At 40.4% G+C, this 23914-nt stretch overlaps 1 protein-coding gene across 3 annotated transcripts in view; it reads right to left on the reverse strand.

Moving 5' to 3' along the window:
* Itsn1 (intersectin 1) overlaps positions 1-23914 on the reverse strand; it is a 200361-nt gene that overhangs the window by 150924 nt on the left and 25523 nt on the right. For all 3 annotated transcript variants that reach the window (XR_003849972.1, XM_008835940.2, XM_008835942.3), the window contains exons 2-3: positions 3780-3839; positions 1172-1264 (exon numbers count right to left, since the gene is read on the reverse strand). Coding sequence is in view for 2 of the 3 variants with exons in the window: in XM_008835940.2 (XP_008834162.1) it covers positions 1172-1264; positions 3780-3807 (121 nt within the window). In the remaining variant the exon portion in view is untranslated. The remainder of the gene's footprint in view (positions 1-1171; positions 1265-3779; positions 3840-23914) is intronic.

The following is a 23914-nucleotide window of genomic DNA, read 5'->3' on the forward strand; positions in this document are numbered from 1 at the left end:
AAAAAAAAGCTGATTGTTTTGTTACAAAAAGAGAAAACTAACACAGGACAAAGGACACACAGAGAAATCCTTAGGAACAGCTGACAAGCCACACTCTATTGTAAACATCCACTCTGAATGTTTACAGAGAATAAACAGCAGTGACTGAAAAATTCCATCAAAGATAACAACTAAAGAACCAAGAAAAAAAACACAAAAGCACTTCTCCAGGAAATCCAAATTTCCATTTTTGTAAAGTGAAGTCCTGAATGGTAATAAAACAGCTAAGACACAGAAAAGGCAGAGTACAAAAGGACCTTTTAGAGACACAGCAATACAATCCTTTTAAAGTGTTTGGAATCTGGTAGTGGTTCCCCGAGCCAATTCAGAATTAGAATTTTAGCTCCAGGGTGAGGGTCTGATCCTACTTTAAAGAGTACAGTCCTTTAATTATAACCAATTCCCATCAAAAGGATGCTCCAAACAAGTGGCTTGACATTCGTGAAGGACTGTGAGGTTTAAAGACATTACAGGAAAGTAATTATCAAAATCGGGCTTAAGGGCCTGCAAAATGGTTCAGTGGGTGAGAATGCTTGCTGCCCAAGCCGGGTGACCTGAGTTCCTGAGTTTGAGAGAGCTGATTCCACAAAGTTGTCCTCTGGTCTCCACACACATGCCATGGCAGCCCCCCCCCATCATGCTCTCTCTCTCTCTCCCTCACTAATAAATATTTAAAAATAAATAATAATAAAAACATAAGCCAGGCATGGTTGTGCACACCTTTAATCCCAGTACTCCAGAGGTAGAGGCAGAGGCAGGCAGATCACTGTGAATTCCAGGCCAGCCTGTTCTACATAGTGAATTCCAGGCCAGCTAGGGGTATAGGGAGACCCTGTCTCAAAAAAAACAAGCCAGGATCGTGGCGCCTGAAATCCCAGCACTCAGGAGGCAGAAGCAGGCGGATCTCAGCGAGTTCAAGGCCAGCCTGGTCTATATACTGAGTTCCAGGCCAGCTGGAGCTGCAGGGAGACCCTGTCTCAAAAAGGCCAAAAAACAAAAGAGTAAGGCAACATAGACAAAATGTCCCACTGGTCATATATGCCTACCTCCCTCTACTTTATGCAAGTGAAGAGTTCCACAGATAAGATACACTACTGCTAAGTAATAATAAAAAAAATACTATTTACATTACCAGTAATAAATCCAGATATCGGCTTCAAACTGTGGAACTGCTGATCGTGCTTTGTTCTTTCCTCTACAGTTATGGCCCAAATATCCAGGCTGCCTACAGCCCAAAGAAAAGACAAGCAAGTTATTCACCAAGAAAAATAAAATGCTCAAACACATTGTTTCTATAGCATTTTAAGGTTCTGTCAAAGTAGTATAAATTATTTAATAAACCATGGTTCTTAAAGGATATACATTTATTCTTAAAAATTAAGAAGAAAGCAGTAAAAAATTGGCACAAATACTTTTTAGAAACTTGTTCATCTTATAGCTAGGATTATGTGAAGACATGGCAAGTTAATGATGTATTTACATAAAACTAAGCAATAGAATAAATTAACTGAAGCCTAAAACTGTACCATCAGGTGCCTAAAATGTCACAGGTAAAATTATGGAAAAAGAAGTTGAATGTGTAGACCAGAATTAATAAAAGTGGTGGTGGTGGTAGCAGTAGTGATAATGGTAATGGTGGTGGTGGTAATAGTGATGGTAGTGATGATATTGGCAGTGATGGTGGTGGCGATGGCAGTAGTGGTTGTTGTGGCAGTGGTAATGTTGGTGATGATGGTGGTAGTGGTGATGGCATTGGTGGTGGTGGTAGTGATGGTGTTGATGATATGATGGTGGTGGTGGTGGTGGTGGTACAGCAGAATTAGAATCCTGCATGATTCTATGAAAAAATTTAAGATAAATATTGCAATGACAATATTCAAATATCTAGTCATGGTTGCACAAATTTTAAAACGTATTAATAATCATTGAATAGCATAGCTAAAACTAGTCAACTTCATATTTGAATTGCGTCTTATTAAAGTTCTTTTTAAAAATGAGTATTCTGGTCAGGTGTGGTGGCGCACACCTTTAATCTGAGCACTCAAGAGGCAGAGGCAGGCAGATCTCTGTCAGTTCAAGTCCAGACTGGTCTACATAGTGAGTTCCAGGACACCAGTTGGGGCTACAAGAAGACCCTGTCTCAAAAAGACAGAAAAAAAAAAATTCTAACAAAAAACATGGGATTTAGGATTCTTCCATTACTTTAATCCCAGGTTCTCCCCCAAAATTTACTGAAATAACTCTAGATGACGAACACAGAAAGCTATCCAAAGGTTAATCACCACCCCCAGAGGTGGGAACACACAACATGTATGTTTCACATATGTGACTATGCCAGCAAAATTCTAAGCATCACTCCTTCATCTTTACAGAGCTGGGTGTAATACTGAGAGGTGGGATCCATTCAGTCAATAAAAAAATTACTAAACATGTTCTATGTGCCAAGCACTGTGTTAGAAGAACAGGGCAAAGCCGTGCCTGAGACAGTCATTTCTCCAAACACAGACCATACAGTCCTGCGAATGATGGAGAGACTTTTATAGCCCTGTCAGACTTCTTACTTGTACAATAAACAAAAGTCAAAAATAATAATGATGATGATGACGGTGATAATGATGGTGATGATGACATAGTAATTAAGAAGGCAGACCAAAAAACAAAAATCAAAAAAATAAACGATCTGGAAAAGTCTTCAGCTGCTTTGAACTCCCAGAGACACTCTACAGGTGTGCTCAGATGATGACACTCGGTGCCTTCTTCACTTCACAGCTCAATTAGACAGCTGCCAAGAGAAGTCTGCTTTTTATTTTTTGCAGTGCTGGGGATTGACTGAATGTAGGGCCTCAGCTCTGGCAGTCAAACACTGAGCTTTGTCAACAGCTCTGCCAAGAGTAATCTGCTAGCATGGTATGTTTTCTTTCATTAGTAGAATCTAGGCTAAGCATCTAACTCAGTGACAAGAGTGCTGCCAAGCACATATCAGGACCTAGGTTCAATCACAGCACTGCCAAAGGAAAAAAAGGGGAGGGCGTGTATGAAGGTATACACAAATAAAAAGTCTGAAAAACACATTTTATACAGATTGATATTTCAAACAGATAAAGGGAAAACAAAAATGCCATGCTTCAAATCCAGGCCTTGAAAACATATAGTGATCCATTCAGTTCAATAAATAAACTGCCCTAGAGCAGATGCTGACAGAGGCACAGGTCTGACAGCAGGAAGGGCAGGAGGAACTCAACCATGGGAGCTACCTGTGCACCCTGCAGGAAGGGCAGAGGAACAGCTGAACCAAGGGACTCAGAGAGCCGGGAGCTATCTGTGCACCTTATTCGGATCTCTGTTCAAACAAAAAAAACAAACAAAATCCCGCAAAAACTCTCTAAAGCCTAAAGTGGATATAATGTAAATTTTATGGATATAATAATGGTATTGCACTTACATCTTTAATCATGTTATCTTTTAGTAAATAAACATACTAAAATTTTTATGGATGAAATGAAATTAAATGAACTGATTGTCACTGAAAACACCTTGTGGACTACTAAAGACTCTCCCTTCTCTCATTTAATTATCTGTTTACTTATTTTGGTGGTACTGAACATTGAACATAGGACCTCACGCATGCCAGGCGAGTGCTCTACCTCCAGCCCAATTCACCTTACTAATTCATCTGAAAATTTCCCATCATAGTTAAGTTTTTAAAATTTGGCCCCAGTTAAGAAATTTCCAAAACTTACCACCAAAGGGCGTCGGAAACTGAGCCATGGTTCTGTTACGTTTACCTTGCTAATTGACGCCTGTAATTAAAATGCAATATTTAAGTTTATAAAAACTTTAGGTCTGTATACTTACAAACACACTCACATGCTAGCTTTAATTGTCAGAAGTCAAGACCACAGCCAGAGCGCAGTTGTACAAATGAAAATTACAAGGGACAGTTTATTCCCTAATTCTCTGGATAGATTCTTAGTGCCAGATACAATGGCAGGTGCTGGGGGATGCTGGTAGATTGGTTACTAGAAGCTTTTAGTGTGGGGAATGATACCTTGAGCTAGGACAACCTACTATACCATCAGTGTTGTATCTGCTACTTTCTAACCTACTCTTTTCTTACCTGTCTACACATGTCACTCATCTACTTGACAATAATTACAACTCCTAGTCATTGAGCACTTAATACAAGGCACACATTGTAATAAGGTTGACTTACATGTCTTCTCCTTCTATCAACATCATAGCACTATGTAATAAGTGTACATTAATACTATTTCATAGTACAGGTGAGGAAAGAAAGACAAGAGGGCTGTGAGCCGAGCAGAGCAGCAAACACCACAGCCTGTGTGCCACCCAAGAAAAACACTGAATTGCCCCATAAGGATTTTGAGAACCAGGCAGTCAAGATGGCTCAGTGAATAAAAGTACTTGTCAACCAATGAAGCAAGCCTGATGACCTGAGTTGAATCTCTAGAACCTATATAAAGGTGGAAGGAGCAACTAACTCCAAGTTGTCCTCTAACCTTCACATGCATGCATGACGTGCATACCTACAAACATACATGTACACACACCAACAGTAATAATAAATTACGATGCTTAAAAAAAACACATAACGAGAAATACAATGGGCTTATAATCTCAGAAATTGGGAGACAGAGGCAAGAGTTCAAGGTAATTCTTAGCTACATAGCAAATTTGAGGATACATGAAACACTGTTCAAAAAGACTTAAAGAAATACTTAAACAGCACACATTACAATAATGCCTGTCCAGAATACCAAACTAATGCCTCAGAATTTCCCATCAGGCATTGCTGTTCACGAATAGCCAACATGAAACAAAATGAGTCCTCATCCCAAATTAGAAACTCCAGATTTACTGAAGGCTTTTCTTTGTGCTTAATTCAACTTTGTAAATTTATATGCTCAAAGAGCATAAAATACTCATTGAAAATTTTAGATCAATTTATTCAGGTGTGGCAGCACATGCCTACAATACCAGCAGGATTGTGGGTCCAAGGCCAGCCTGAGCTAGAGGTCCAATCCTACACAGTGAGATGCTATCTCAAAAACATAACCACAAAAAGACTTTTAGATAAATCTGGATTTTGAATTATGAAACTCTCTTGCCTTAATACATCTCTAGTTGAAATGTTTGTGCAGTTTCTTCCAAATCTCACTTTTTAAACTTCCAGAGTTCCTTCTCGCTCTCTACTCTTTATTCCAGAACTCTGTCTTATAGTGTTTGTGACACTGGACTCTGCATTTTAGCTTCCTTGTTTCCCACACCATTTGGTACTTCTGGTTCTTCTGCTGGCTGACCGGCTGTTCTGGGTGTCTGGTGATCTGAGGTGGAAGTATTGCTGCATTTAACAGTGAGGCACTAAGACTGTTCTGTTCGGAGCTTGGTGTTGGAGGCAGGTTTGTAGAGACATCAGGTACACTAAACTGCCTTTCTACAGAGACATTTCCAAATGTTAGCTTTGATCAAAACCACTGACTTCTCCAGAAAGTGTCGGGTGGAGTGAGAAGGGTGAGACATCATTAGGTACATGCTGGCCTGGATGAAGGGGAAGATCCAATATATGGTATGCAATCATGAGTGATCCCCTGGGTTTTCAGAGAGTGATTCATCCTTCTATCATGAGTTCCTCTGTTCCAGTGCTGCCCTCCCTGAAAACAGTAGACTGAAGTGGTCACCTAAGTGCTGGAGGTACATGGCGGACAACAGACCTGGAAGGAAACGTTCAATTCATTCCCACTAGGAGCTGCTGCATATGAGACACCCGCAGTCTCCAAGCTTGTGGAAGCCTTTCCTGGCATCACTGAGACAAGATGCCTGGAGCTCCTTTTGCTGACTTGTTGAAGGACTAACACCATCTCCTCCTCTGTACTCAGGAACCTCTACTCCACTTTCTTAAGGTTTGTAAAAATGTGTTAAAATCCTCACCATTTCCCTACCATTGTCCTTTTCTGTAACGTTACTGTTAGGCTTTGTTTTTGATTCCAGCAGATTTTAGGGAAGAAGAGAATGCACATGTGGTCAAACTACAGGGTTAGAGCTGAGGTCTGACAGGCCAGTTTTGAAGTGGACATGACAGCTCCCTTAGAAGCTGCAGCAGCTGCTCTCTTCTTCCCCTGCATCCCACTCAGGATATCACGTGGGCAAGTTTCACAATTTTCCAAACCTCTTAGTGTACATTTTCTCATTTGACTCTCATCAAATTCTTTGGCAATTGACAGGTTTATTACTTAATTACTGAACCTTCAAAACTGGTCAGCTCTGAGTAAGACACCTGTTTAACATGCACAAGAACAAACTCTTCATTCTGCTTTAGTAAGTGCCGCTCTTTACTGGTTACTGCAAAATCTAGAAAATTTGCTGATTCGCTTGTGCCCGCTCTACACTTCACCACTTTCATCTTGGGTTCACTCTATGTGGTCTGGAAGAAAGGAATTTAGCTGTATGCAGTACAACACCTAGGCATGGAAAGTAGCTCTGACAGAAGTGATTTTTGTATTACCTCTGATTTTCACGGAGGTGTTTGCTGTATTTTGCACTGTAACAGGTTTGCTGTATTTTGCACCGTAACAGGTTTGCTGTATTTTGCCCTGTAACAGGTTTGCTGTATTTTGCACTGTAATAGGTGTGCTGTATTTTGCACTGTAACAGGTTTGCTGTATTTTGCACTGTAACAGGTTTGCTGTATTTTGCACTGTAACAGGTTTGCTGTATTTTGCACTGTAACAGGTTTGCTGTATTTTGCACTGTAACAGGTTTGCTGTATTTTGCACTGTAACAGGTGTGCTGTATTTTGCACTGTAACAGGTGTGCTGTATTTTGCACTGTAACAGGTTTGCTGTATTTTGCACTGTAACAGGTTTGCTGTATTTTGCACTGTAACAGGTTTGCTGTATTTTGCACTGTAACAGGTTTGCTGTATTTTGCACTGTAACAGGTTTGCTGTATTTTGCACTGTAATAGGTTTGCTGTATTTTGGTACCATATCATGTTTAGGTATTTCCTTTTTCTTTTTGTCCTTTTGCCACAGGGTCTCCCTGTAGCACCAGCTGGCCTAGAATGCACTATGTGTAGACCAGGCCGGCCTTGAACTCACAGAGATCCCACTGCCTCAGCTCTCAGCTGGGATTAAAGGTGTGCACTACCATGCTGGGCAATATTTAGGTAGTTTGTATTTCTATTTTACTTAACATTTTTATTAGGGAATGGATGCTAAATCTTTTAGAAGCTTTTTCTTAACAACTCATGACATAAGCACGTATTTTTCTTTTAACATTCTAATTTTTTTATTTCATTCTTTCTTTCACAGTGCTAAGTTTGAATTAGAACCGTGTACATGCCTAGCAAGTACTTTACCAAAGAGCTCACATCATCCCCAACATTCTGAAATATAGTGATATATTATCTAAATTATCCTATTAAATTATTAAATAAGGTATTATATCATCCTAGAATTTTTGTAATAAACTAATTCAGACATACATGCTATTCATTTGCAGCTAGGCTGGTGTACAATAAGTGGCAAATCTGGAAAAAAAATGGATTTACTTCCTTACAATTATCGAAAATCTAAACAATACAAAACCTAAGTGGCTGGAAATACGCATACAACTGAAATGGGATCAAGGAAAAAGCATTCTGGAGATGAGCTTCAATGAACCTTCAGGTGACAAGTAATACTTGTTACCAAAATCATTGTTCAGAGGATGACTAAGCCTTCTTCTATTTAGGCTATAAAGTCAGTGTACTCTTTACACTAGCCTATGATAATGAGAGAATAAAAAGTACACTACTATGTGTAAGATTTTAATTAGCACATATTTATTGTATAAAACAATTGGTTTCTTTCTTTTTTTTTCTTTTTTTTTTTTTTTTGGTCTTTTTGAGACAGGGTCTCCTTGTAGCCCCAGCTGTCCTGGAACTCACTATGTAGACCAGGCTGGCCTTGAACTCACTGAGATCCATCTGTCTCTGCCTCCCAAGTGCTGGGATTAAAGGTATGCGAGGGGCTGAAGAGATGGCTCAGCGGTTAAGAGCACTGGCTGCTCTTGTAGCGGATCCAGGTTCAATTCCCAATACCCACATGGTAGCTAACAACCATCCTTAACTCCAGTTTCAGGGAGCTACAACACCCTCTTCTGACCTCCACAGGTATTGTACAGGCACAGGGGGAGACCCTGTATCAAAAAAAAAAAAAAAAAAGTTTTGTCCCTTTTTATGTATTTGTGGGGTTTTTTTGTTGTTTTTTTGAGACAAAAGTCTCATTCTGTAGACCCCTCCATCTCACAGCCCCCATCTCAGCCTCCCTGGTGCTAGGATTACAGGCATGCAATATGAAACCAGGTTCTGTTGTAGCATCAAATGTGAGAAATAATTTGTATGTAAAGAGCTAATAAATTTTAGAAAAAGTCACATGTATAAGATGTCACAAAACACAGTTCCAGTTCTGCTACAGCACTGAAGCCTACTCTAGCACCTCTGCTCTCTTATTAAAATTAAAAACCCTGGTCAAAGCACAAAAAGGTAACTAAGGACACTAAGAAGTAGGCAAATTGTAGAGGGAAATCATTTCCCCTCCCCTGTTCTATATTCTCTGAGCTTTGCCTCAGGGTAGACCCCAGTCAGGAAGAGGTACAGAGACCAAAACTCGAATAGAAACCAGGTCTTTCTGGGCAAAAGAATGAAAAGGCCTGAAGCGCGCGAAGACTAGATGGTCAGACTCTGCAAATCCACTACACTAGTGTCACCCTCACACTTGACCTGTGGGTATGCCCGACAATCATAACCGCACAATGCTAGTCCTGAACACTGTATTAGGAATTGAAGCCCAAGCTAGACCTCGGGGAGAACTAACAGTATAACCGTAACCAGGCTGGATACCTGCAGAAACACACGAACAGCACTCTGCAGAGGATGACAACAGAAATATGAAATCACAATGTCTGGGACATAATCCAAAATGTTTGACATACTGTGATGGCTAATACTGATTGTCAAGGTTGACAGGAGCTACAATCTTTGAGATAAAATTCAAGGCATAACTTGAGGAACTATTTGGAATGGGTTAATTGAGGTGGGAAGACCCACATTAACTGTGAGTGGAATCATTCTATGGGCTGGGGCCCAGGACTGAATAAAAAGGAGAAAGCAAGCTGAGCACCAGCACATATCTCTGCTTCCTGACTGCGAATGCAATGTGACCAGCTGCCTCCCCGTCCTGCCACCATGCCTTCATGGGCTTGTATCATCCCCCACTGTAATAAAAAATAAACTCTTCTCTTAAGTTGCTTTTTGTCAGGTATTTGGTCATAGCAATGAGAAAAGGAGAAAAATTTGACAAATTCTCAAAAAAAAAAAAAAGCCCTAAAATCCATACATGCCCAGCTCCAAGATGACAAAAACGTGGAAATTATCACAAAAAATTCTTTAGAGCAGCCTGTGTCCAAGAGGTAAAAGTGAACCTAAGTGAATGGACAGGTAGAAGTTTTCAACAGAGAAATTTTAAAACTACCTTAAAAAGAACAGAACAGAAATTTCTACATCCCAGGACAGCTATGAATGTGACCCAACACATTTGTAGATGACAGCATCAAATCACAATGTGAAAAGAGCTGGTCACACCCAAATAAATATGAAAAAAAAACAAAATAAAACACCTACAGAACAGGAAGCAATATAAATCAAACACAAGTAAAAGGGAAGAAATAATAAAGAGACAAACAGATGAAAGACACAAAATAGGCAAATTTGAAATTTGGTTCTTTGCAAAACAACTCCAACAGATGAAAGAAACTGTATCAGAGGTGAAATGAGTCATCCCCAGCAATTCCACAAAAACCTAACAGAAAAGAAATCTTAGAAACAACTTGATGCTGACAGGTTTGATAGGGAAGATGAAATGAACAAACTTCTTGGAGTCAAACATTGTTGTATTTACTAAAGAAACTGATATTATGATTAAGAACTTTCCCGAAAAAGAAAGCTGTATTCTCAGATGGTATCAAACATTCATGGAAGAAAAAACACAAAAATCAGGCACTTTTTCAAAGAGGAAACATTACTTGCTATTGGTTTCTTGTTTGTAATACGAAAACCAGACAGCACAAAAATTAAGTACACAGTAAGACCCCTGGAGAATATAGATGCAGAACTCCTCTCGAAACACTAAATGATAAATCACAATAGTATATAAAAAAGGATAACACTCAAAGAGGATCAATTAATATAATTTATTTTACTGAAAAAAATAAAGCAGAAAGCCAATATAATCATTTCCACAGATTCAGAAGACAGTTTGTGACAAAAACTCAACATTTAGTAATGATAAAAGAAACTCTCAATAAAACAGAATTAGTAGGAAACTTCTTAAAACAGTAAGTGCTGGGGGCTGGAGAGATGGCTCAGTGGTTAAGAGCACTGATTGCTCTTGCAGAGGACCCAGGCTCGATTCTCAGCACCCACATGGCGGCTAACAACCATCTGTAACTCCAGTTCCAGGGGATCCGATGCCCTCTTCTCTTCTAACCTCCTCTTGGGCACTGCATGACACAGGCACACCTACCTACATGCAAGCAATACACCCATACACATTAAATAAAAATGAATAAAATAAAATTAAAAATTTTTAAAAAGATAGGTGCTATTGACCCCAGCACTCACGAGGCAGAGCAAGGCAGATTTCTGGGAGTTCAAGGCCAGCCTGGTCTATACGGTGAGTTCCAGACCAGGAAAAAAAAAAAAAAAAAACTACATAGTTAGACCCTGCCTCAAAAAAAGCAGGGGAAAATTAAAGGCTTCTATGAAAAACTTAAGCTAGGGTTAGCACAATGATCAGTGGGTAAGGGCACCTGCCACCACGACCTCAGTTTGATTCCTGAACCCACATGGTGGAAAGAACAGACACTTACAAATTGTCCTCTGAGAATGCATGCACAGACATGCATGCAAACACACACACACACACACACACACACACACACACACACACACACAAATAAATAAATAAGTTTTGGATAGAACAATCTAGAAAACAATAGTAAGCAAACAATTGTGGGCTAAGAGGTTAATGTACTAAAAAAAAAATCAACTAAATTTTACATATCATCATACAGATTAAAAACTGAGATTAAGAGAAACAGTTCCACATCACAAAACCTAGAATTTCTCAGTACAAATTAAATGAAGAAAGTGACATGGGGTGGCACACATCTGTAATTTCATCACACAGGAGGCTGAGGCAAGAGAATGTCAAATACCAGGCTGGTCTGGAATACATAGGCAAGACCCTGTCTCAAACAAAACAACATAAAATACATGACCTCTATATTGAAAATAAATATTGCCGGGGCTGGAGAGATAGCCCAGCAGTTAAGAACACTGACTGTTCTTGGAACAGACCCAGGTTCAAATCCCAGCATCCACATGGCACCTAACAACTGTCCGTAACTCCAGTTCCAGGGAATCTGACAGTCTCTTCTGTTCTCCATGGGCACTGCACAACACAGGTGCAGTTATCTACATGCAGGCAATACACGCCTGAGATAGGATTTCGATGGCATCAGGTAGGTCCCATTTGTCCCTTTCCCCCGCAACCACCTCCTGAAACATAAACCTTCCTAGAGCAAAACAAGGAAAGTATTCTCTCTAAGGCTCCTGACCCAGAAGCTGAGGAGGCAGAGCTTCAACCCCAAACTGAGTGTGGGAAGATCAGCACTGTGCAGTCTGCTCTGGGGTGACTGAGGGTCTGCACTTCTTCTAAGCAGGAGACAGGACAGAGAGAAGGCAGCCACCAAGTAGGTAAATATGCTGTCTACTTACTAGGCATCATTTCTTCCTTTTGACACATTTCCAGCTTACCATGACTGCCCACATTTTCCCCTTCAATGAAAAAGAGGACAGATGATTATGGTAATTGAGTTCAGAAAACTGAAAAAAGAACACAGGGAATTCCCCTGATTTCATCAGCCATAGGCAACTGCTATTAACAGCTTGGGATTTATATCCCCTTTCTGCCTTTTCTGAAGAAATCTAAAACTGTTCCCTTTGGCACGCTATAAATGCATGCTTTTAGAAAGTTAGCTGTAAATAGGCTGCTGGACTTAAAACCGTTGGGGAGACTAATGCCAGGGACTGTACCCAAGGCCTTGCACATGCTAGGCAAGTTCCAGTTCCAGCCTGGACTTGGTCTTTTTAGTGGGGCACACACTCCTACAGTTATATACAAAAAACAAGCAAGCAATCAAGCAAAAACCCTACACACTGGGCAATGAAGAGATCAGCAGTGCTTCTTAAAGTCTGTTTGAGTCTTTAACCTTCCATTTTCAGCTTCTGAAAGAAGAGCTAATTACTGAAAATTAAAGAAGTAAACACTGATCTCTAATTTTGGTATTTATACTAAAGTCCCAAATGTTGATAATGTTACTTATTAAAATATCACTGATTTTTTAAAAAGTATATTGAAACAGATTTGTTACTTAATTTCCAATGTCTGGCTGTCATAAATACAGATTAACAGAAAATGTGAAATAATTATAAAAACAAAAAGCAAATAAAACATATACGATTAGGAATTTAGTTTCTAGTACATAAATACTAAATTTGGCAATTTAATGCAGACAGATTTTAATAATGAAAGATAAAATTTCTAGTCAAAATTAGCCATAATTAAAACCTTGAAGCTTTTTATCAACTAATTGTAACTAGTTTTAAGAAGGAGTATGTCATTGTGCTAGTCTTTCAACCTTAAGATTTGAAATTTTAATTTTTTTGAAAATTAGAAGACAGTTTAAAAAATATGATAAGCCAGGTGTGGTAGCACATTCCTTTAGTTTCAGCACTGGGGAGGCAGAAGCAGGTGGATCTCAGTGAGTTTGAGGCCAGCCTGGTACATAGGGAGTTCCAGGCCAGCTGGGACTACTGGGAGACCCTGCCTCAAAAAGACCAAATATATATATATATATAGGCATGATAAAATGTAATAATACAAACATACAGAAAAAGGCATCAGCAATTATGAAGGTCACATAATTAGCACACTTCTAATATTCCAAAGGAGAGCTAGTAATTTAGACTTAATGATCCAAAGACTAAAGTAGATTGTTAACACGTATTATCTGCTTTTCATTTAATTACTGACAATTCCCTCATAGAAATATTATAATCCTCTTATGTAAACAAGTTTGTCACAACTATCAAAAATAAGCAAAGGTCACAGATGGGAAGAGGCAGGGGGCAGGCTGGTCAGTCACCAGTCTGTGGACGGGCTCATACCAGTCACCTGGTTCCAATACTTAAGGACCAATGTATTTTGGGTAGAGAGGACTTTTGTTCATTCGTAGTGCTTGGGATCCAGCAAAAGGGCTAGGTAAGTATTCAACCGCTGAGTAATAATCCCCAGTTCTTGGTATTTTAAGACAACATCTCCCTATGTACCTCAGGCTAGCCTCTACAAGGCAATCCTTCCCCTATCCTTCCAAGTACTGGGATTATAGGCACGTGCCGCCATGTGTCAGGAGCTGTCAGGGATCAATATAAGTGGCTTAGGCTTATATTCTTCTCTATGCGATCCTTAAATTTAACTAGCCAGTAGTACCTGATGACAATATGTGCCCCGCCCCCAAGAAAGACAGGTTGGCTAGAAGGTAGACAGGCCAGGAGAAAGAAGGACCAGAGGAAACTTTCTTTTCTCATGTTTAGAGAGCAAGTCACTTTGGGCTTGTGTTTCAGCAGGTGTACTGTCTAAAACCAGCTCATAGAGGCCTTCCCGTAGCCAGACTCATCCATTTCAAGACTGCCATAGTACTAAGGTAATATATTTTTTTACCTTATAAATATGTGTGGAGCTGAGGTTATGGGTCAGTGGTAAAGCATTTGCATGAGACCCAGGATTCTATCTACAGCAGACGGAGATGAAGAAACATGACAGACAAATACAGGGGCAGAGGAGATTAAAAATTTTAAAGTTCAGAAGGATTAGTTTTAAGTCAAAGAATTTACAGGATAGAAAATTAAAATCAATGGAAATTTTGCATAGATAAAACATTAAGGGAAAACAAAATAAGAGGGGGAGAAAAATGTGTATCTGCTTTAAACACCTAAAAGATATCAGGAATAATTTTAAAAATTATCTATATCCTCTTATCTGATATTTGAGCATTGTGAGGTTCCAGCTGGGGCTATTATTCTAGCTATATTTACTTAATCAAGAACTTTTTTATTTAAAAAATTTTAATTCACACACAGAGAAATTCCCCTTTCAGAGATGTTCTACTGTAAAATCCCAACATTTGTTAAAAACCTTAAAGAACCACCTAGCACCATGAGAGCCATGGTCTGGGGTGAAAACAGCAGTCTAACCCAGCTGTGAACTCTATGAAACACAATACCAACCTGCCCATCAATGCATGGTGGTATGACTACTATGGTGTAACCTACTGCTCCCTAGATTTGGAGCATGTGCTACAGAGCATGCCCAGGTCCAAACCCCAGGACTGAAGAGGTCTTATACCCTGGGGACAGGAACCTAAGAAAGCTGTTTAGCTGAACCCCTTCTTAAACATCTATGTTTACACCCACAGACAAAGGCTGCTCTCAGCTTAAACAGAGAAGCCTCTCCTTGCAGTGAATGGAGGTAAAAGCAAAGATCTGTGGATGCACAAGATGCTGAGACTAATAAAGGATGGCTGAGGGTTCAGCCCTAGACACTTACACCATCCTCTAAAGGCTCAGGGAACATTGATGAGGGGGGAGGGCACAGAGAATGTAAGGGATGTAGAATAGGGAGAGGAGCAGTGAAATGCCACCTTCTAAGCAAAGCAGAGCCATAGTAACCATGAATTCACAGCAGCTGTGCATACTGACACTGGGTTCACAGAAGTCAGGTCCTCTTAACAGACAGCTACGGAGGGGGAAGGGGCTCATTGGGCCTTACTACATACTGCTGATCTACTGGCAACCAACAGATTCTAGGAGTGGGGGGAGGCATACTATGCAGAGCCCACCAGGCTCTGATGCTTAGTTCCAAACTCAGGGTCACAAAGACAGGCCTAGGTAAACTCTGTGAGACATTAAACAAAACCCAAACTACTAAGTAGAGGAAAGGAGGAGGGGCTGGTAGGTATGGTAGGAAAACAGGAGAGGGTTGTTGAGGAGATGGACCAGAATATAGTGTATTTTTATGAAACTGAAAAGAACAAAGTTAAAAAAAATCTTAAAGGAAAACCCAAACCTTTATTTACAAGTCTGCCAGGACTGGAAACAAGTAGAGGCTATACCCCCTGTGCAACAAATGAAGACAAACCAAATCCACTCTTCTGATAGCTGTTTGAACAGATGAACAAGGAGCACAAAGTTGCTCCATAAGATTACATATACAGCTCTTAAAAAAAATCATTTACACTTAAAAAAAATGGGATGAGGTGGAATTTTCCCCTTTCAAAAATGTTTCTAGAGCTACTAAAAAACTTGCATTTACCTTTAAAAAGATCTCCATTTCATTAAAACTCATCCAATTTTATGTCTTACAGGGCTTATACTGAGTTCAATAATGTGTGACTGTATTGATTCAACTGTGAACCCAAAAATTTGCAGCCACCTTTGAGGGAGATGTACTCTTGGTCTGGAGTGTGTTACTGAATATATTAAAGCTGTAATGAACTGCTTCTTCTAATCAGGTTATTAAAAAATTTAAAAAAATGATAAAAAAAGTCTCTGACTTTTCTTAGACTCCTTAGAAAAGTAAGTGATCGGAGTAAACTGTTACCAAGAAATTAAGAGATGTGGTCCAGACCTCCTCACCTGGAGCAGAAGCTGGAGCCATGGTGGGTAAGAAGAGCCAAGGGGTCATTCTGCTAAGCTGCTGGAAGTTAGCTCTAAGGAGGATGGGCACGAGAGAGAGAAGGTACTGAGGGCTGCTGAGACGTTCAGAGGAACACACTTTTGAGGCTTCCCTGCAGATACCACAGCAGGTTCTCATAGCAAAGACCTGAAAAGGACCCTCATTGTGAAACATTCCTATCAGCAGAGGCCAGATGCTGCACCCTCCTTTGTCTTTCCCATCCATTCTAAAACGGAAGACAGCATCGGTCAATAAGAGCCAAGGTTCATTGCCCTGGTTGAGAGCAGGGTCATTAGATTTTCTCCTTTGTTATTAAATAAATAATTTTTTTAAAAACTTGCATTTACAAAATAGCTGATAAAAATACTCCTCTGGATTGTACAAGGGCGGCAGGGAGACAGGACAGGATGTGGATCAGCTGGACTTGGTGTCTTTCTCTTCTTCATCAGAGGCAGGACTCTCCTCGTTGCTGGTCTCTCCATTTTCAGCGGGCAGGTATTTTTTGGTACAACCAGAAAATAGTGGGATATTGAATCATGGGAGGCTGTGACTGTCTTGGGTGTCGGTGTAACATTCCATAGAGGGGGGGTTAGTTTTATATCCTGTGACCCAGGGCATACTAAATGGCAATCTGGAGTCTCAGTTGTGCATTTAATGTGTCTTGAATATTTTAGATGACTTCTAGTCCTATGTTTTTAGTAAACTGTTTTCTTAAAAAAAAAACAAAACAAAAAACACTCCTTGGTCATCATCCTGTTAGAACTGTGTGCCCTCTGTAATATCTGGTCACGGTAGTCCAGTTTTCCTAACAGTTTTGACAATGTGCCGTAAAAGATGAAAATTTGAGTGTTTAGTGTATGTGATAACAAATTTCAGTGGAAGTAAGGATTGTTGGTCAGTTTTTGATGATGCTGTTAATGACTCCCCTGAAGGGAAATGTGCTACCAGGTTCGAAGTTGGAACATCACTGGAATGACTTTATAAAAGAAACACAATATGTGGTTCTTCAGACTTTTGGTATTTGTATTAAGAATTGTGTACAAATTGAAATGTCTGTGTACTGGTCCTCAACCAATAAAATCTCAGTAAGAAAGAAAAAAAAAGATTACATATACAGGCAGAAGGCACACAAAGCTCTTTTGAAACACACAGAAAAGATATTGAAAGCCAGATAATAAACAGACAAAGGAACTGACAAATCCCAAACATATAGCCAACCTGATCAATGCCCTATTGTCATGTCTATAACCTCAAAAGTGGTTTCTGCATGTGCTGCTATTTGATGACCTAAAAGCACTATGCAGTAGACTAAGGTCTAAAAATGAGGGATGGGTAAGGAACATGTGAAAAAGGAGAAAGTTTAGAGATAGCAACACTAAGGAAAACTAGTGAACACTCTGGTCCTCTTCTAGAAGGCAGGAAATCCCCCCAGAATGTGTGTACAGCAGAGGTGGGGGGAGGTACAGGAGGCAGAAGGATACAGGAAGGACCAGTGTCCCACAAGCCCTGTCAGGCCCAGCTGTCAGCATGTCACTTGGCAACACTCACTGGCATCTCAAAGGATTTGTGCCTTTACTCCTGTTTACCTCCCACAAAGAAATGCCGGGGTGTCTTGCCTAGAGAACTCACATAAGCACATTTTAACTTCAGTTCAACTCTTCAGTATTTGAAAGACAGAATTCACTAAGGAACAATGAAGCCAAAACACAGCTGCAATGCAAAGGTGGCAAATGAGGGGTGGCAAAGAAGGAGCCAGAATTCCTCTAGAGAGAAGAGTGGGTAGAAACAGCCCCCTTTGAAGCTCTCATTTGCACTTCTGGATCTTCTACCACTGCAAAGTAGCATTCAAAAAAAGCACCATCTATACTCTAATTTTTGTTTCAGTGGACTGCAGAACACTGTAGCTGCAGACAGTGTAGCAGTTCATAAGCCATCAAAGTAAGTGGAGAACTTAATTTCCTCCATAAAGTTCCACTTGAAGAGAACCATTAAGTATAAAACATTATCTCAATGTAATATAAACTCAAAAAGTAATTCCTGGAAAAGTATAGAATTCAAAACCAAATAGCAAACAATTTCAAGAATCACTGAGCAGGGAGAACATTTCAAAATGTTAAACATAGAACTTGTAGAATCAAGATCAGTAGTCAAATTAATACTGAAAGTTAAACCAACTTTAAGCTCACAAACTTTCTAGCACCTTCTCACCTACAAGTTAATGAGATGAAGACGCAGTGGTGGCGGTGGTGGTGGTAGTGGTGCCTTTAATGCCAGCACTCGGGAGGCAGAGGCAGGTGGATCTTTGTGAGACTGATGCCAGCCTGGTCTCCATAGGGAGTTCCAGGCCAGCTGGGGCTACCTACAGAGAGACCCTGTCTCAAAAAACCAAATAGCCGGGCGTGGTGGCACATGCCTATAGTCCCAGCACTCGGGAGGCAGAGGTAGGTGATCTCTGTGAGTTCAGGGCCAGCCTGGTCTACACAGTGAGTTCCAGGCCAGGTGGGGCTACAGGGAGACCCTGTCTCAAAAAGACCAAAAACAAAACAAAACAAAACAAAAACAAATAAACAAACAAAAACCAACAGGATGAGAAAGCACTGAAATTCCAGAAATATTGTGAACACTGATGTTGCCACATGGAAAGAAAAACGTAATGAGTCAGGCAGAGGGAGGACACAATGCACAGCGGGGATGAAGGGAACTATCTGAGCATTCTCTCCCAGGACAAAACAGAGGTTGAGACACAGTAAGGTTCACCTGAACATTAAAGAAAAACATTCACACAAGTCCCACACTGCAGCCCAAGACCCATGGCACACCGAGTCCTAAGTCCACACAGTGCAGTGTCCCCACTCTCGTCTTTATCTCCATTGACTAACCTGCCCTCTACACAGGGAGCCAGCTCTAAGCCTGGGGTTATCAACTCAGCCCCAGAAGCTGGTAGACAGGCACAGCAAGTTTTCAGACAGCCTTCCTTCAGCTACTACACAGAAAGTACCGTGTGTGCAAAACAACACTGCGACACTAAAACAGCAAGGCAGGAAGGCCTCCTACCAGACTCAAGTTTATTTCAACAAAATAGTGCAACAGCTATAACACAGATGCATTAAAAATGAGCTGATGGAGCCCAGTAAAAGGATGAAACATGTATGTACCGCTTTTAAAAATAAGCCAATAATCATAATGTTCTACAATTCAACCATCACCAGAATTAAACAGCTATATGCAGTGAAAACATGATGGCTACCTAACTGGGAACTCTGCAAACATTCCACATGCTTGACATTCTCATGGATGCAGTACCACCATGAGAAGTGATGACAATCAGACCCTCCCATCCACACCCTTAACTCCAAATGCCAGCTACAGTTAGCAGCAGGGAAAGGCTCAATGGAGATTCCGTGTATTCTCTTGGTCTTTGCCAGGCTGTTGAGCATTTGTCCAATCAGAAACAGGAAATGTGCATAGTGCAGTCTGATCCACACATAGATGCGCCTGCCTCCTGCTAGAGCTGGAGATTACTTGCCAATGCCTGATGGATGGGTTACGTTTGTGGAGGTGGGGGTGGGATAACTGTAACATCAGTGGATGTCACTGGTTATCATAAATGAACGCAAAGGACAATGCAGCCATTAACAAAACCATCTGTGCTCTGCTAAGTGACTCAACTTCTGTGCATAAATAAGATGTATCACTACTTGAAAGTTTTTGGATTTAAAAAAAGCTCAGAGGGGTTGGAGAGATGGCTCAGCGGTTAAGAGCACTGACTGCTCTTGCAGAAGACCTGGGTTTGATTCCCAGCACCCACATGGTGGCTACGAACCATCCTTAACTCCAGTTCCAGAGGAATCCGAAGCCCTCTTCTGACCTCCACAGCATTACAAGACACAGGTGCATTCACATACACGCAGACAATACATTCATACACATAAAATAAAAATAATTTTTTAAAAAGGCTCAGAAACACTAGCATCACTGAAATACAACAGAAAATCAGACTATTTTAGAAGGCAACAGATACATTTCATTTCATTCAGTTGAGATATACTAAAATATACTGGGGCCTGAGAAAACAGTAAAGCTGAAAAGTGGCTGTTGGTGAGCTTTAGAGGGGTTGTGTCCTTTTCTTTAAGTGGATCCAGGTGAAACTTAGAACAGAAAAACTTTTAAAGTTTCTGTTAAACATCACAAAGACAATGAAAGTCAAGATAAAAATAGGAAAAAATATCAGATTTTCTCAATTCCGTATTTTCTTTAGAAACATTTAAATTCTCCTAATACAAAAAACTTTGTAGAATATAATTCTGTACTTAAAACATGTTTGGATAGCCAGGCATGGTGGCGCATGGCCTTGATCCCAGCACTTGCCTTTGATCACAAGATTCGGGAGGCAGAAGCAGGCGGATCTCTGTGAGTTTAAGGCCAGCCTGGTCTACATAGTGAGTTCCAGGCCAGCTGAGACTACAGGGAGACCCTGCCTCAAAAAGACCAAAAACAAAACAAAAAAACAATTCAGTGTATTCAGAATTCCAGTTTAATTCCAGGTTTGTGCACTCAAAGTTGGCTGTATATAACTTCATTCTTGCAAAATCCACTCAAACTATTAAGCTTCAAATTTCCAAGTAACATTGAGAAGATTTCTGAAAAGATAACTATTGTTACTGAATGGGAGAAAAGTTAATTCATTCAACATATGTTACTGGACAATAGTTATAGAACTGCGGATATTATAAAACTTTCACTCCCTCTGACATAGCATTTCTTTTATCACTGAGAGTTAATATGGATCTTATCAAGTTTCTGTCAGAGGAAATTTTACTTAATATGAGCCAACTTAAAGTTACATTTTAGTTTGAAAAATTCACCACAAAGCAATAAATGCAGGCCCCCAAATACATAAGCATAGATTTCTAATACGAGTAAGAGAGCCTTCTTCACTGCTAGTGAGAAGACCAGTTATTACAGCAACATGGCAAACTATGTATCAGAAGTAGGGAAAATGCATGTACCATTATACCCAGGGATTCAACACCTGTAAGTCTGCTCTGAGGAAATAATCCAAACACAAAGACACATGTCAACACACATTAACCAGGGTGTTTTATTTTTAAATTGCATTTATTACCTATTTGTGTGTGTTTGTGCACTTACACACCTTGACACACATGTGGAAGTCAGAGGACAATCTGCAGGCGTTGACTCTCTCCTTCTACCATGTAGATCCTGGGGACTGAATTCAGGTCATCAGGCTTGGCAACAATCTCCTTTACCCACTAAGCCACCTAGCCAGCCCCTATGGTGTTATTTTTAACCATCAAAAAATGAAAAAAGCCGGGCATGGTGGCACACACCTGTAACACAGCACTTAAGAAGCAGAGGCAGGAGAGCTGAGAGCTCAAGGGCTACATGGCAAAATCTATCTCAGAAAGAATGAGTGAGTGAGCAAGCAAGCAAGAGAGAAGGGAGAGAGAGAGGAGAGAGAGAGGGAGAGTCAGTGAGTGAGAACAGTAGTTTATGATATAGCCACAAAATCAAATACATGACAACTAAAAGTGCTCACTGAAAGCACAGAACAGTACATGGTAACATTACATAGTGTTTTTATTTATAAAATAAACTGAAAGAAAATAAGCAAAAAATTAAGAGTTGGATACATTATAAATATCCTAAGAAGCCAAAGCCGCAGCAATAATTCACAGTCCGACGTTCATGTGCACTAGATCAAATAAGAGAACCCTGTGGATGTCCATAAGGCTGAAAGCTAGGAGGAGAAGAGCCCTCAGGAAGAGTAAGAAGCCTCTGTGGACCGAGCAGTGAGTAGGCTTTCGATTAGGACAGTACACAGATGCTGGAGAACAGTGGTCCAGGACGAAGACAGCATGAAAATATGACTGAACCCACCACATGAGAATACAAGACAGAGGGCAGGAGTCTAAGTGAGTGATCCAACACATAATTAGTAGGGTAGACTCTGATTTCAACTCTGTTGTACAGGACTGTCCTCTATGTCAGACAGATGCCATCTTCCTGAACACCCTGAATGTCCTTCCAGAGATCCTCACAGCTAAATATATAGGCTGGGTGACATCCAGGCTTGGGTGAAGACTTTCTGGTGCGGCCTTGGGTGGGTAGCACCACATTCTTCTAAGTAAACTTTGAACCACTGCTCTGTAATTAAGCCAAGTCACTGGTTCCCCAGAGTATATTCAGGTAAAATTGTATCTCAGTTTGTAATTGGGATTGGGGGGGGCATTGTTTACATGCCCCTCCCTAAGGAATTTTAGCAGCAACTTCCAACATCTTAAAGTCAAATCCAAATTGCATCATAGTCCTAGTCCTGACATAATATAAATAGGGTAAAAGAATGCAGAGATTCCATATCAGTCCTGGAAAGCAACCTGAGGGCACCTTGCTATCTAAGTACCCTTATCTTTGCATACAGATCTCCCTCTATATCAGACAGGGTAAGACAAGGTATCTTTGCATATAGATCTTTCTCTATCAGACAGGATAAGACAAGGTACCAACATGACAACATCTTCCTCCTAACACAGACTGCAAAAGCTCCAGAGAACTGAAGCTATACAAGTTATTCAGCTTTTTAATTTTTAATTTTTTAAATTTTTTTTTTATGTGTGAGTGTATCGCCTGCATGTAAGAGCACCCATGTCATGCAATGCTCATGGAGGCCAGAAGAGGACATCAGATCCTCCGGAACTAGAGTTACAGACAGTGTTATTAGCTGCTACATGGGTGCTGGGAAGTGAACTCCGGTCCTCTGCAAGAGCAGCCAGTGATCTTAACCCTGGGCTATCTCTCCAGCCCCCAAGTTATTCATTTTTAATTGTATTTTTCTAAGAAAATTGAGTAAAATCACACAAAATGGTCACAGTCTATTACCATTTAGAAAGCAGTTGATATATTAAGTCTTATGGGATAACTCACCCACAAAAAAAAACTTTTCATAAAAATAGATTATCAGCAATTAAAATTAATCTTTAAACTGGGCGCAGTGGCATACACCTTTCATCCTAGTGCTCGGGTGGCAGAGGCAGGCAGATCTCTGTGAGACTGAAGCCATCCTAGTCTACATAGTGAGTTCCAGGCCAGCTGGGGCTAGAAAGAGATCGTCTCAAAAAAAGAAAAAAAAAAAAATGTAACCTTTATAGTCACAACTGAAATCCTATTTTTGCTTCCTATGACAATAGGCAAGATCCAGATATCTGATTTTTAAAAAAAGTTCTTCTGATGGATATTTAAAGAAAACAGAATTGGATATAGATTATTACGGACACACCATCTGTGTTACATTTCAATAAACTGGCTAACACATAAAATTGGTATGACAGTACAATCCAAGGATGCTGCTCCAGTAGAAATCATATCTTTGGATAGCACTGACCACATGCAGCAAGACCACAAAGGCAAACTTCTCTTGATTCTCACAGCAGTCAGTAAGAATGAACTGAGCCACCAAAGGTGGCACACGATCCTGATGTCAGTGGCAGTTGTTCAACGTGAAGCATCTTGCTCTAGGTCTTACAGGCTGTAGGCCCTGAATGAGTTGCTTAGATTCTAAGCTTCAGATAGTTCATCTTCAAGATGCAGCTATTAGTGGTATACAAAAAGTTCCTAATCCTGATAATAACTTTCCTTGACCAAACTTTAGCCAGGCTTCTCTGAGCACCCTCTCAACTATGCCCACCTCCCTCAACCCCCTCTCGTCTTTAGCACAGCTAGCTCAGTTTTAGAGAGAATTCAGATCAGGCAGTTCTAGAAGAATCTTGATAGCTAATTGCTCTTGCTGTCTGAACAAGTCCCTAATCCTTCATTTTTGATGTTTAGGTCTTTGGCCTGCCTTCAACAGTAAGAGTGTTGTTAGCTCAGTGCTGTGGACCAATGTTTGTATGCATGCATGCATGCATTCTCTCTCTCTCTCTCCCCTCCCTTCCTCCCCCTCCCCCCTCAATGTTTGTATGCATGCATGTGTGCATTCTCTCTCTCTCTCCCCCTCCCTCC

The sequence above is a fragment of the Nannospalax galili genome, unplaced genomic scaffold (genome assembly GCF_000622305.1).
Source record: "Nannospalax galili isolate Female #2095 unplaced genomic scaffold, S.galili_v1.0 scaffold136, whole genome shotgun sequence".
Classification (NCBI taxonomy): domain Eukaryota; kingdom Metazoa; phylum Chordata; class Mammalia; order Rodentia; family Spalacidae; genus Nannospalax; species Nannospalax galili.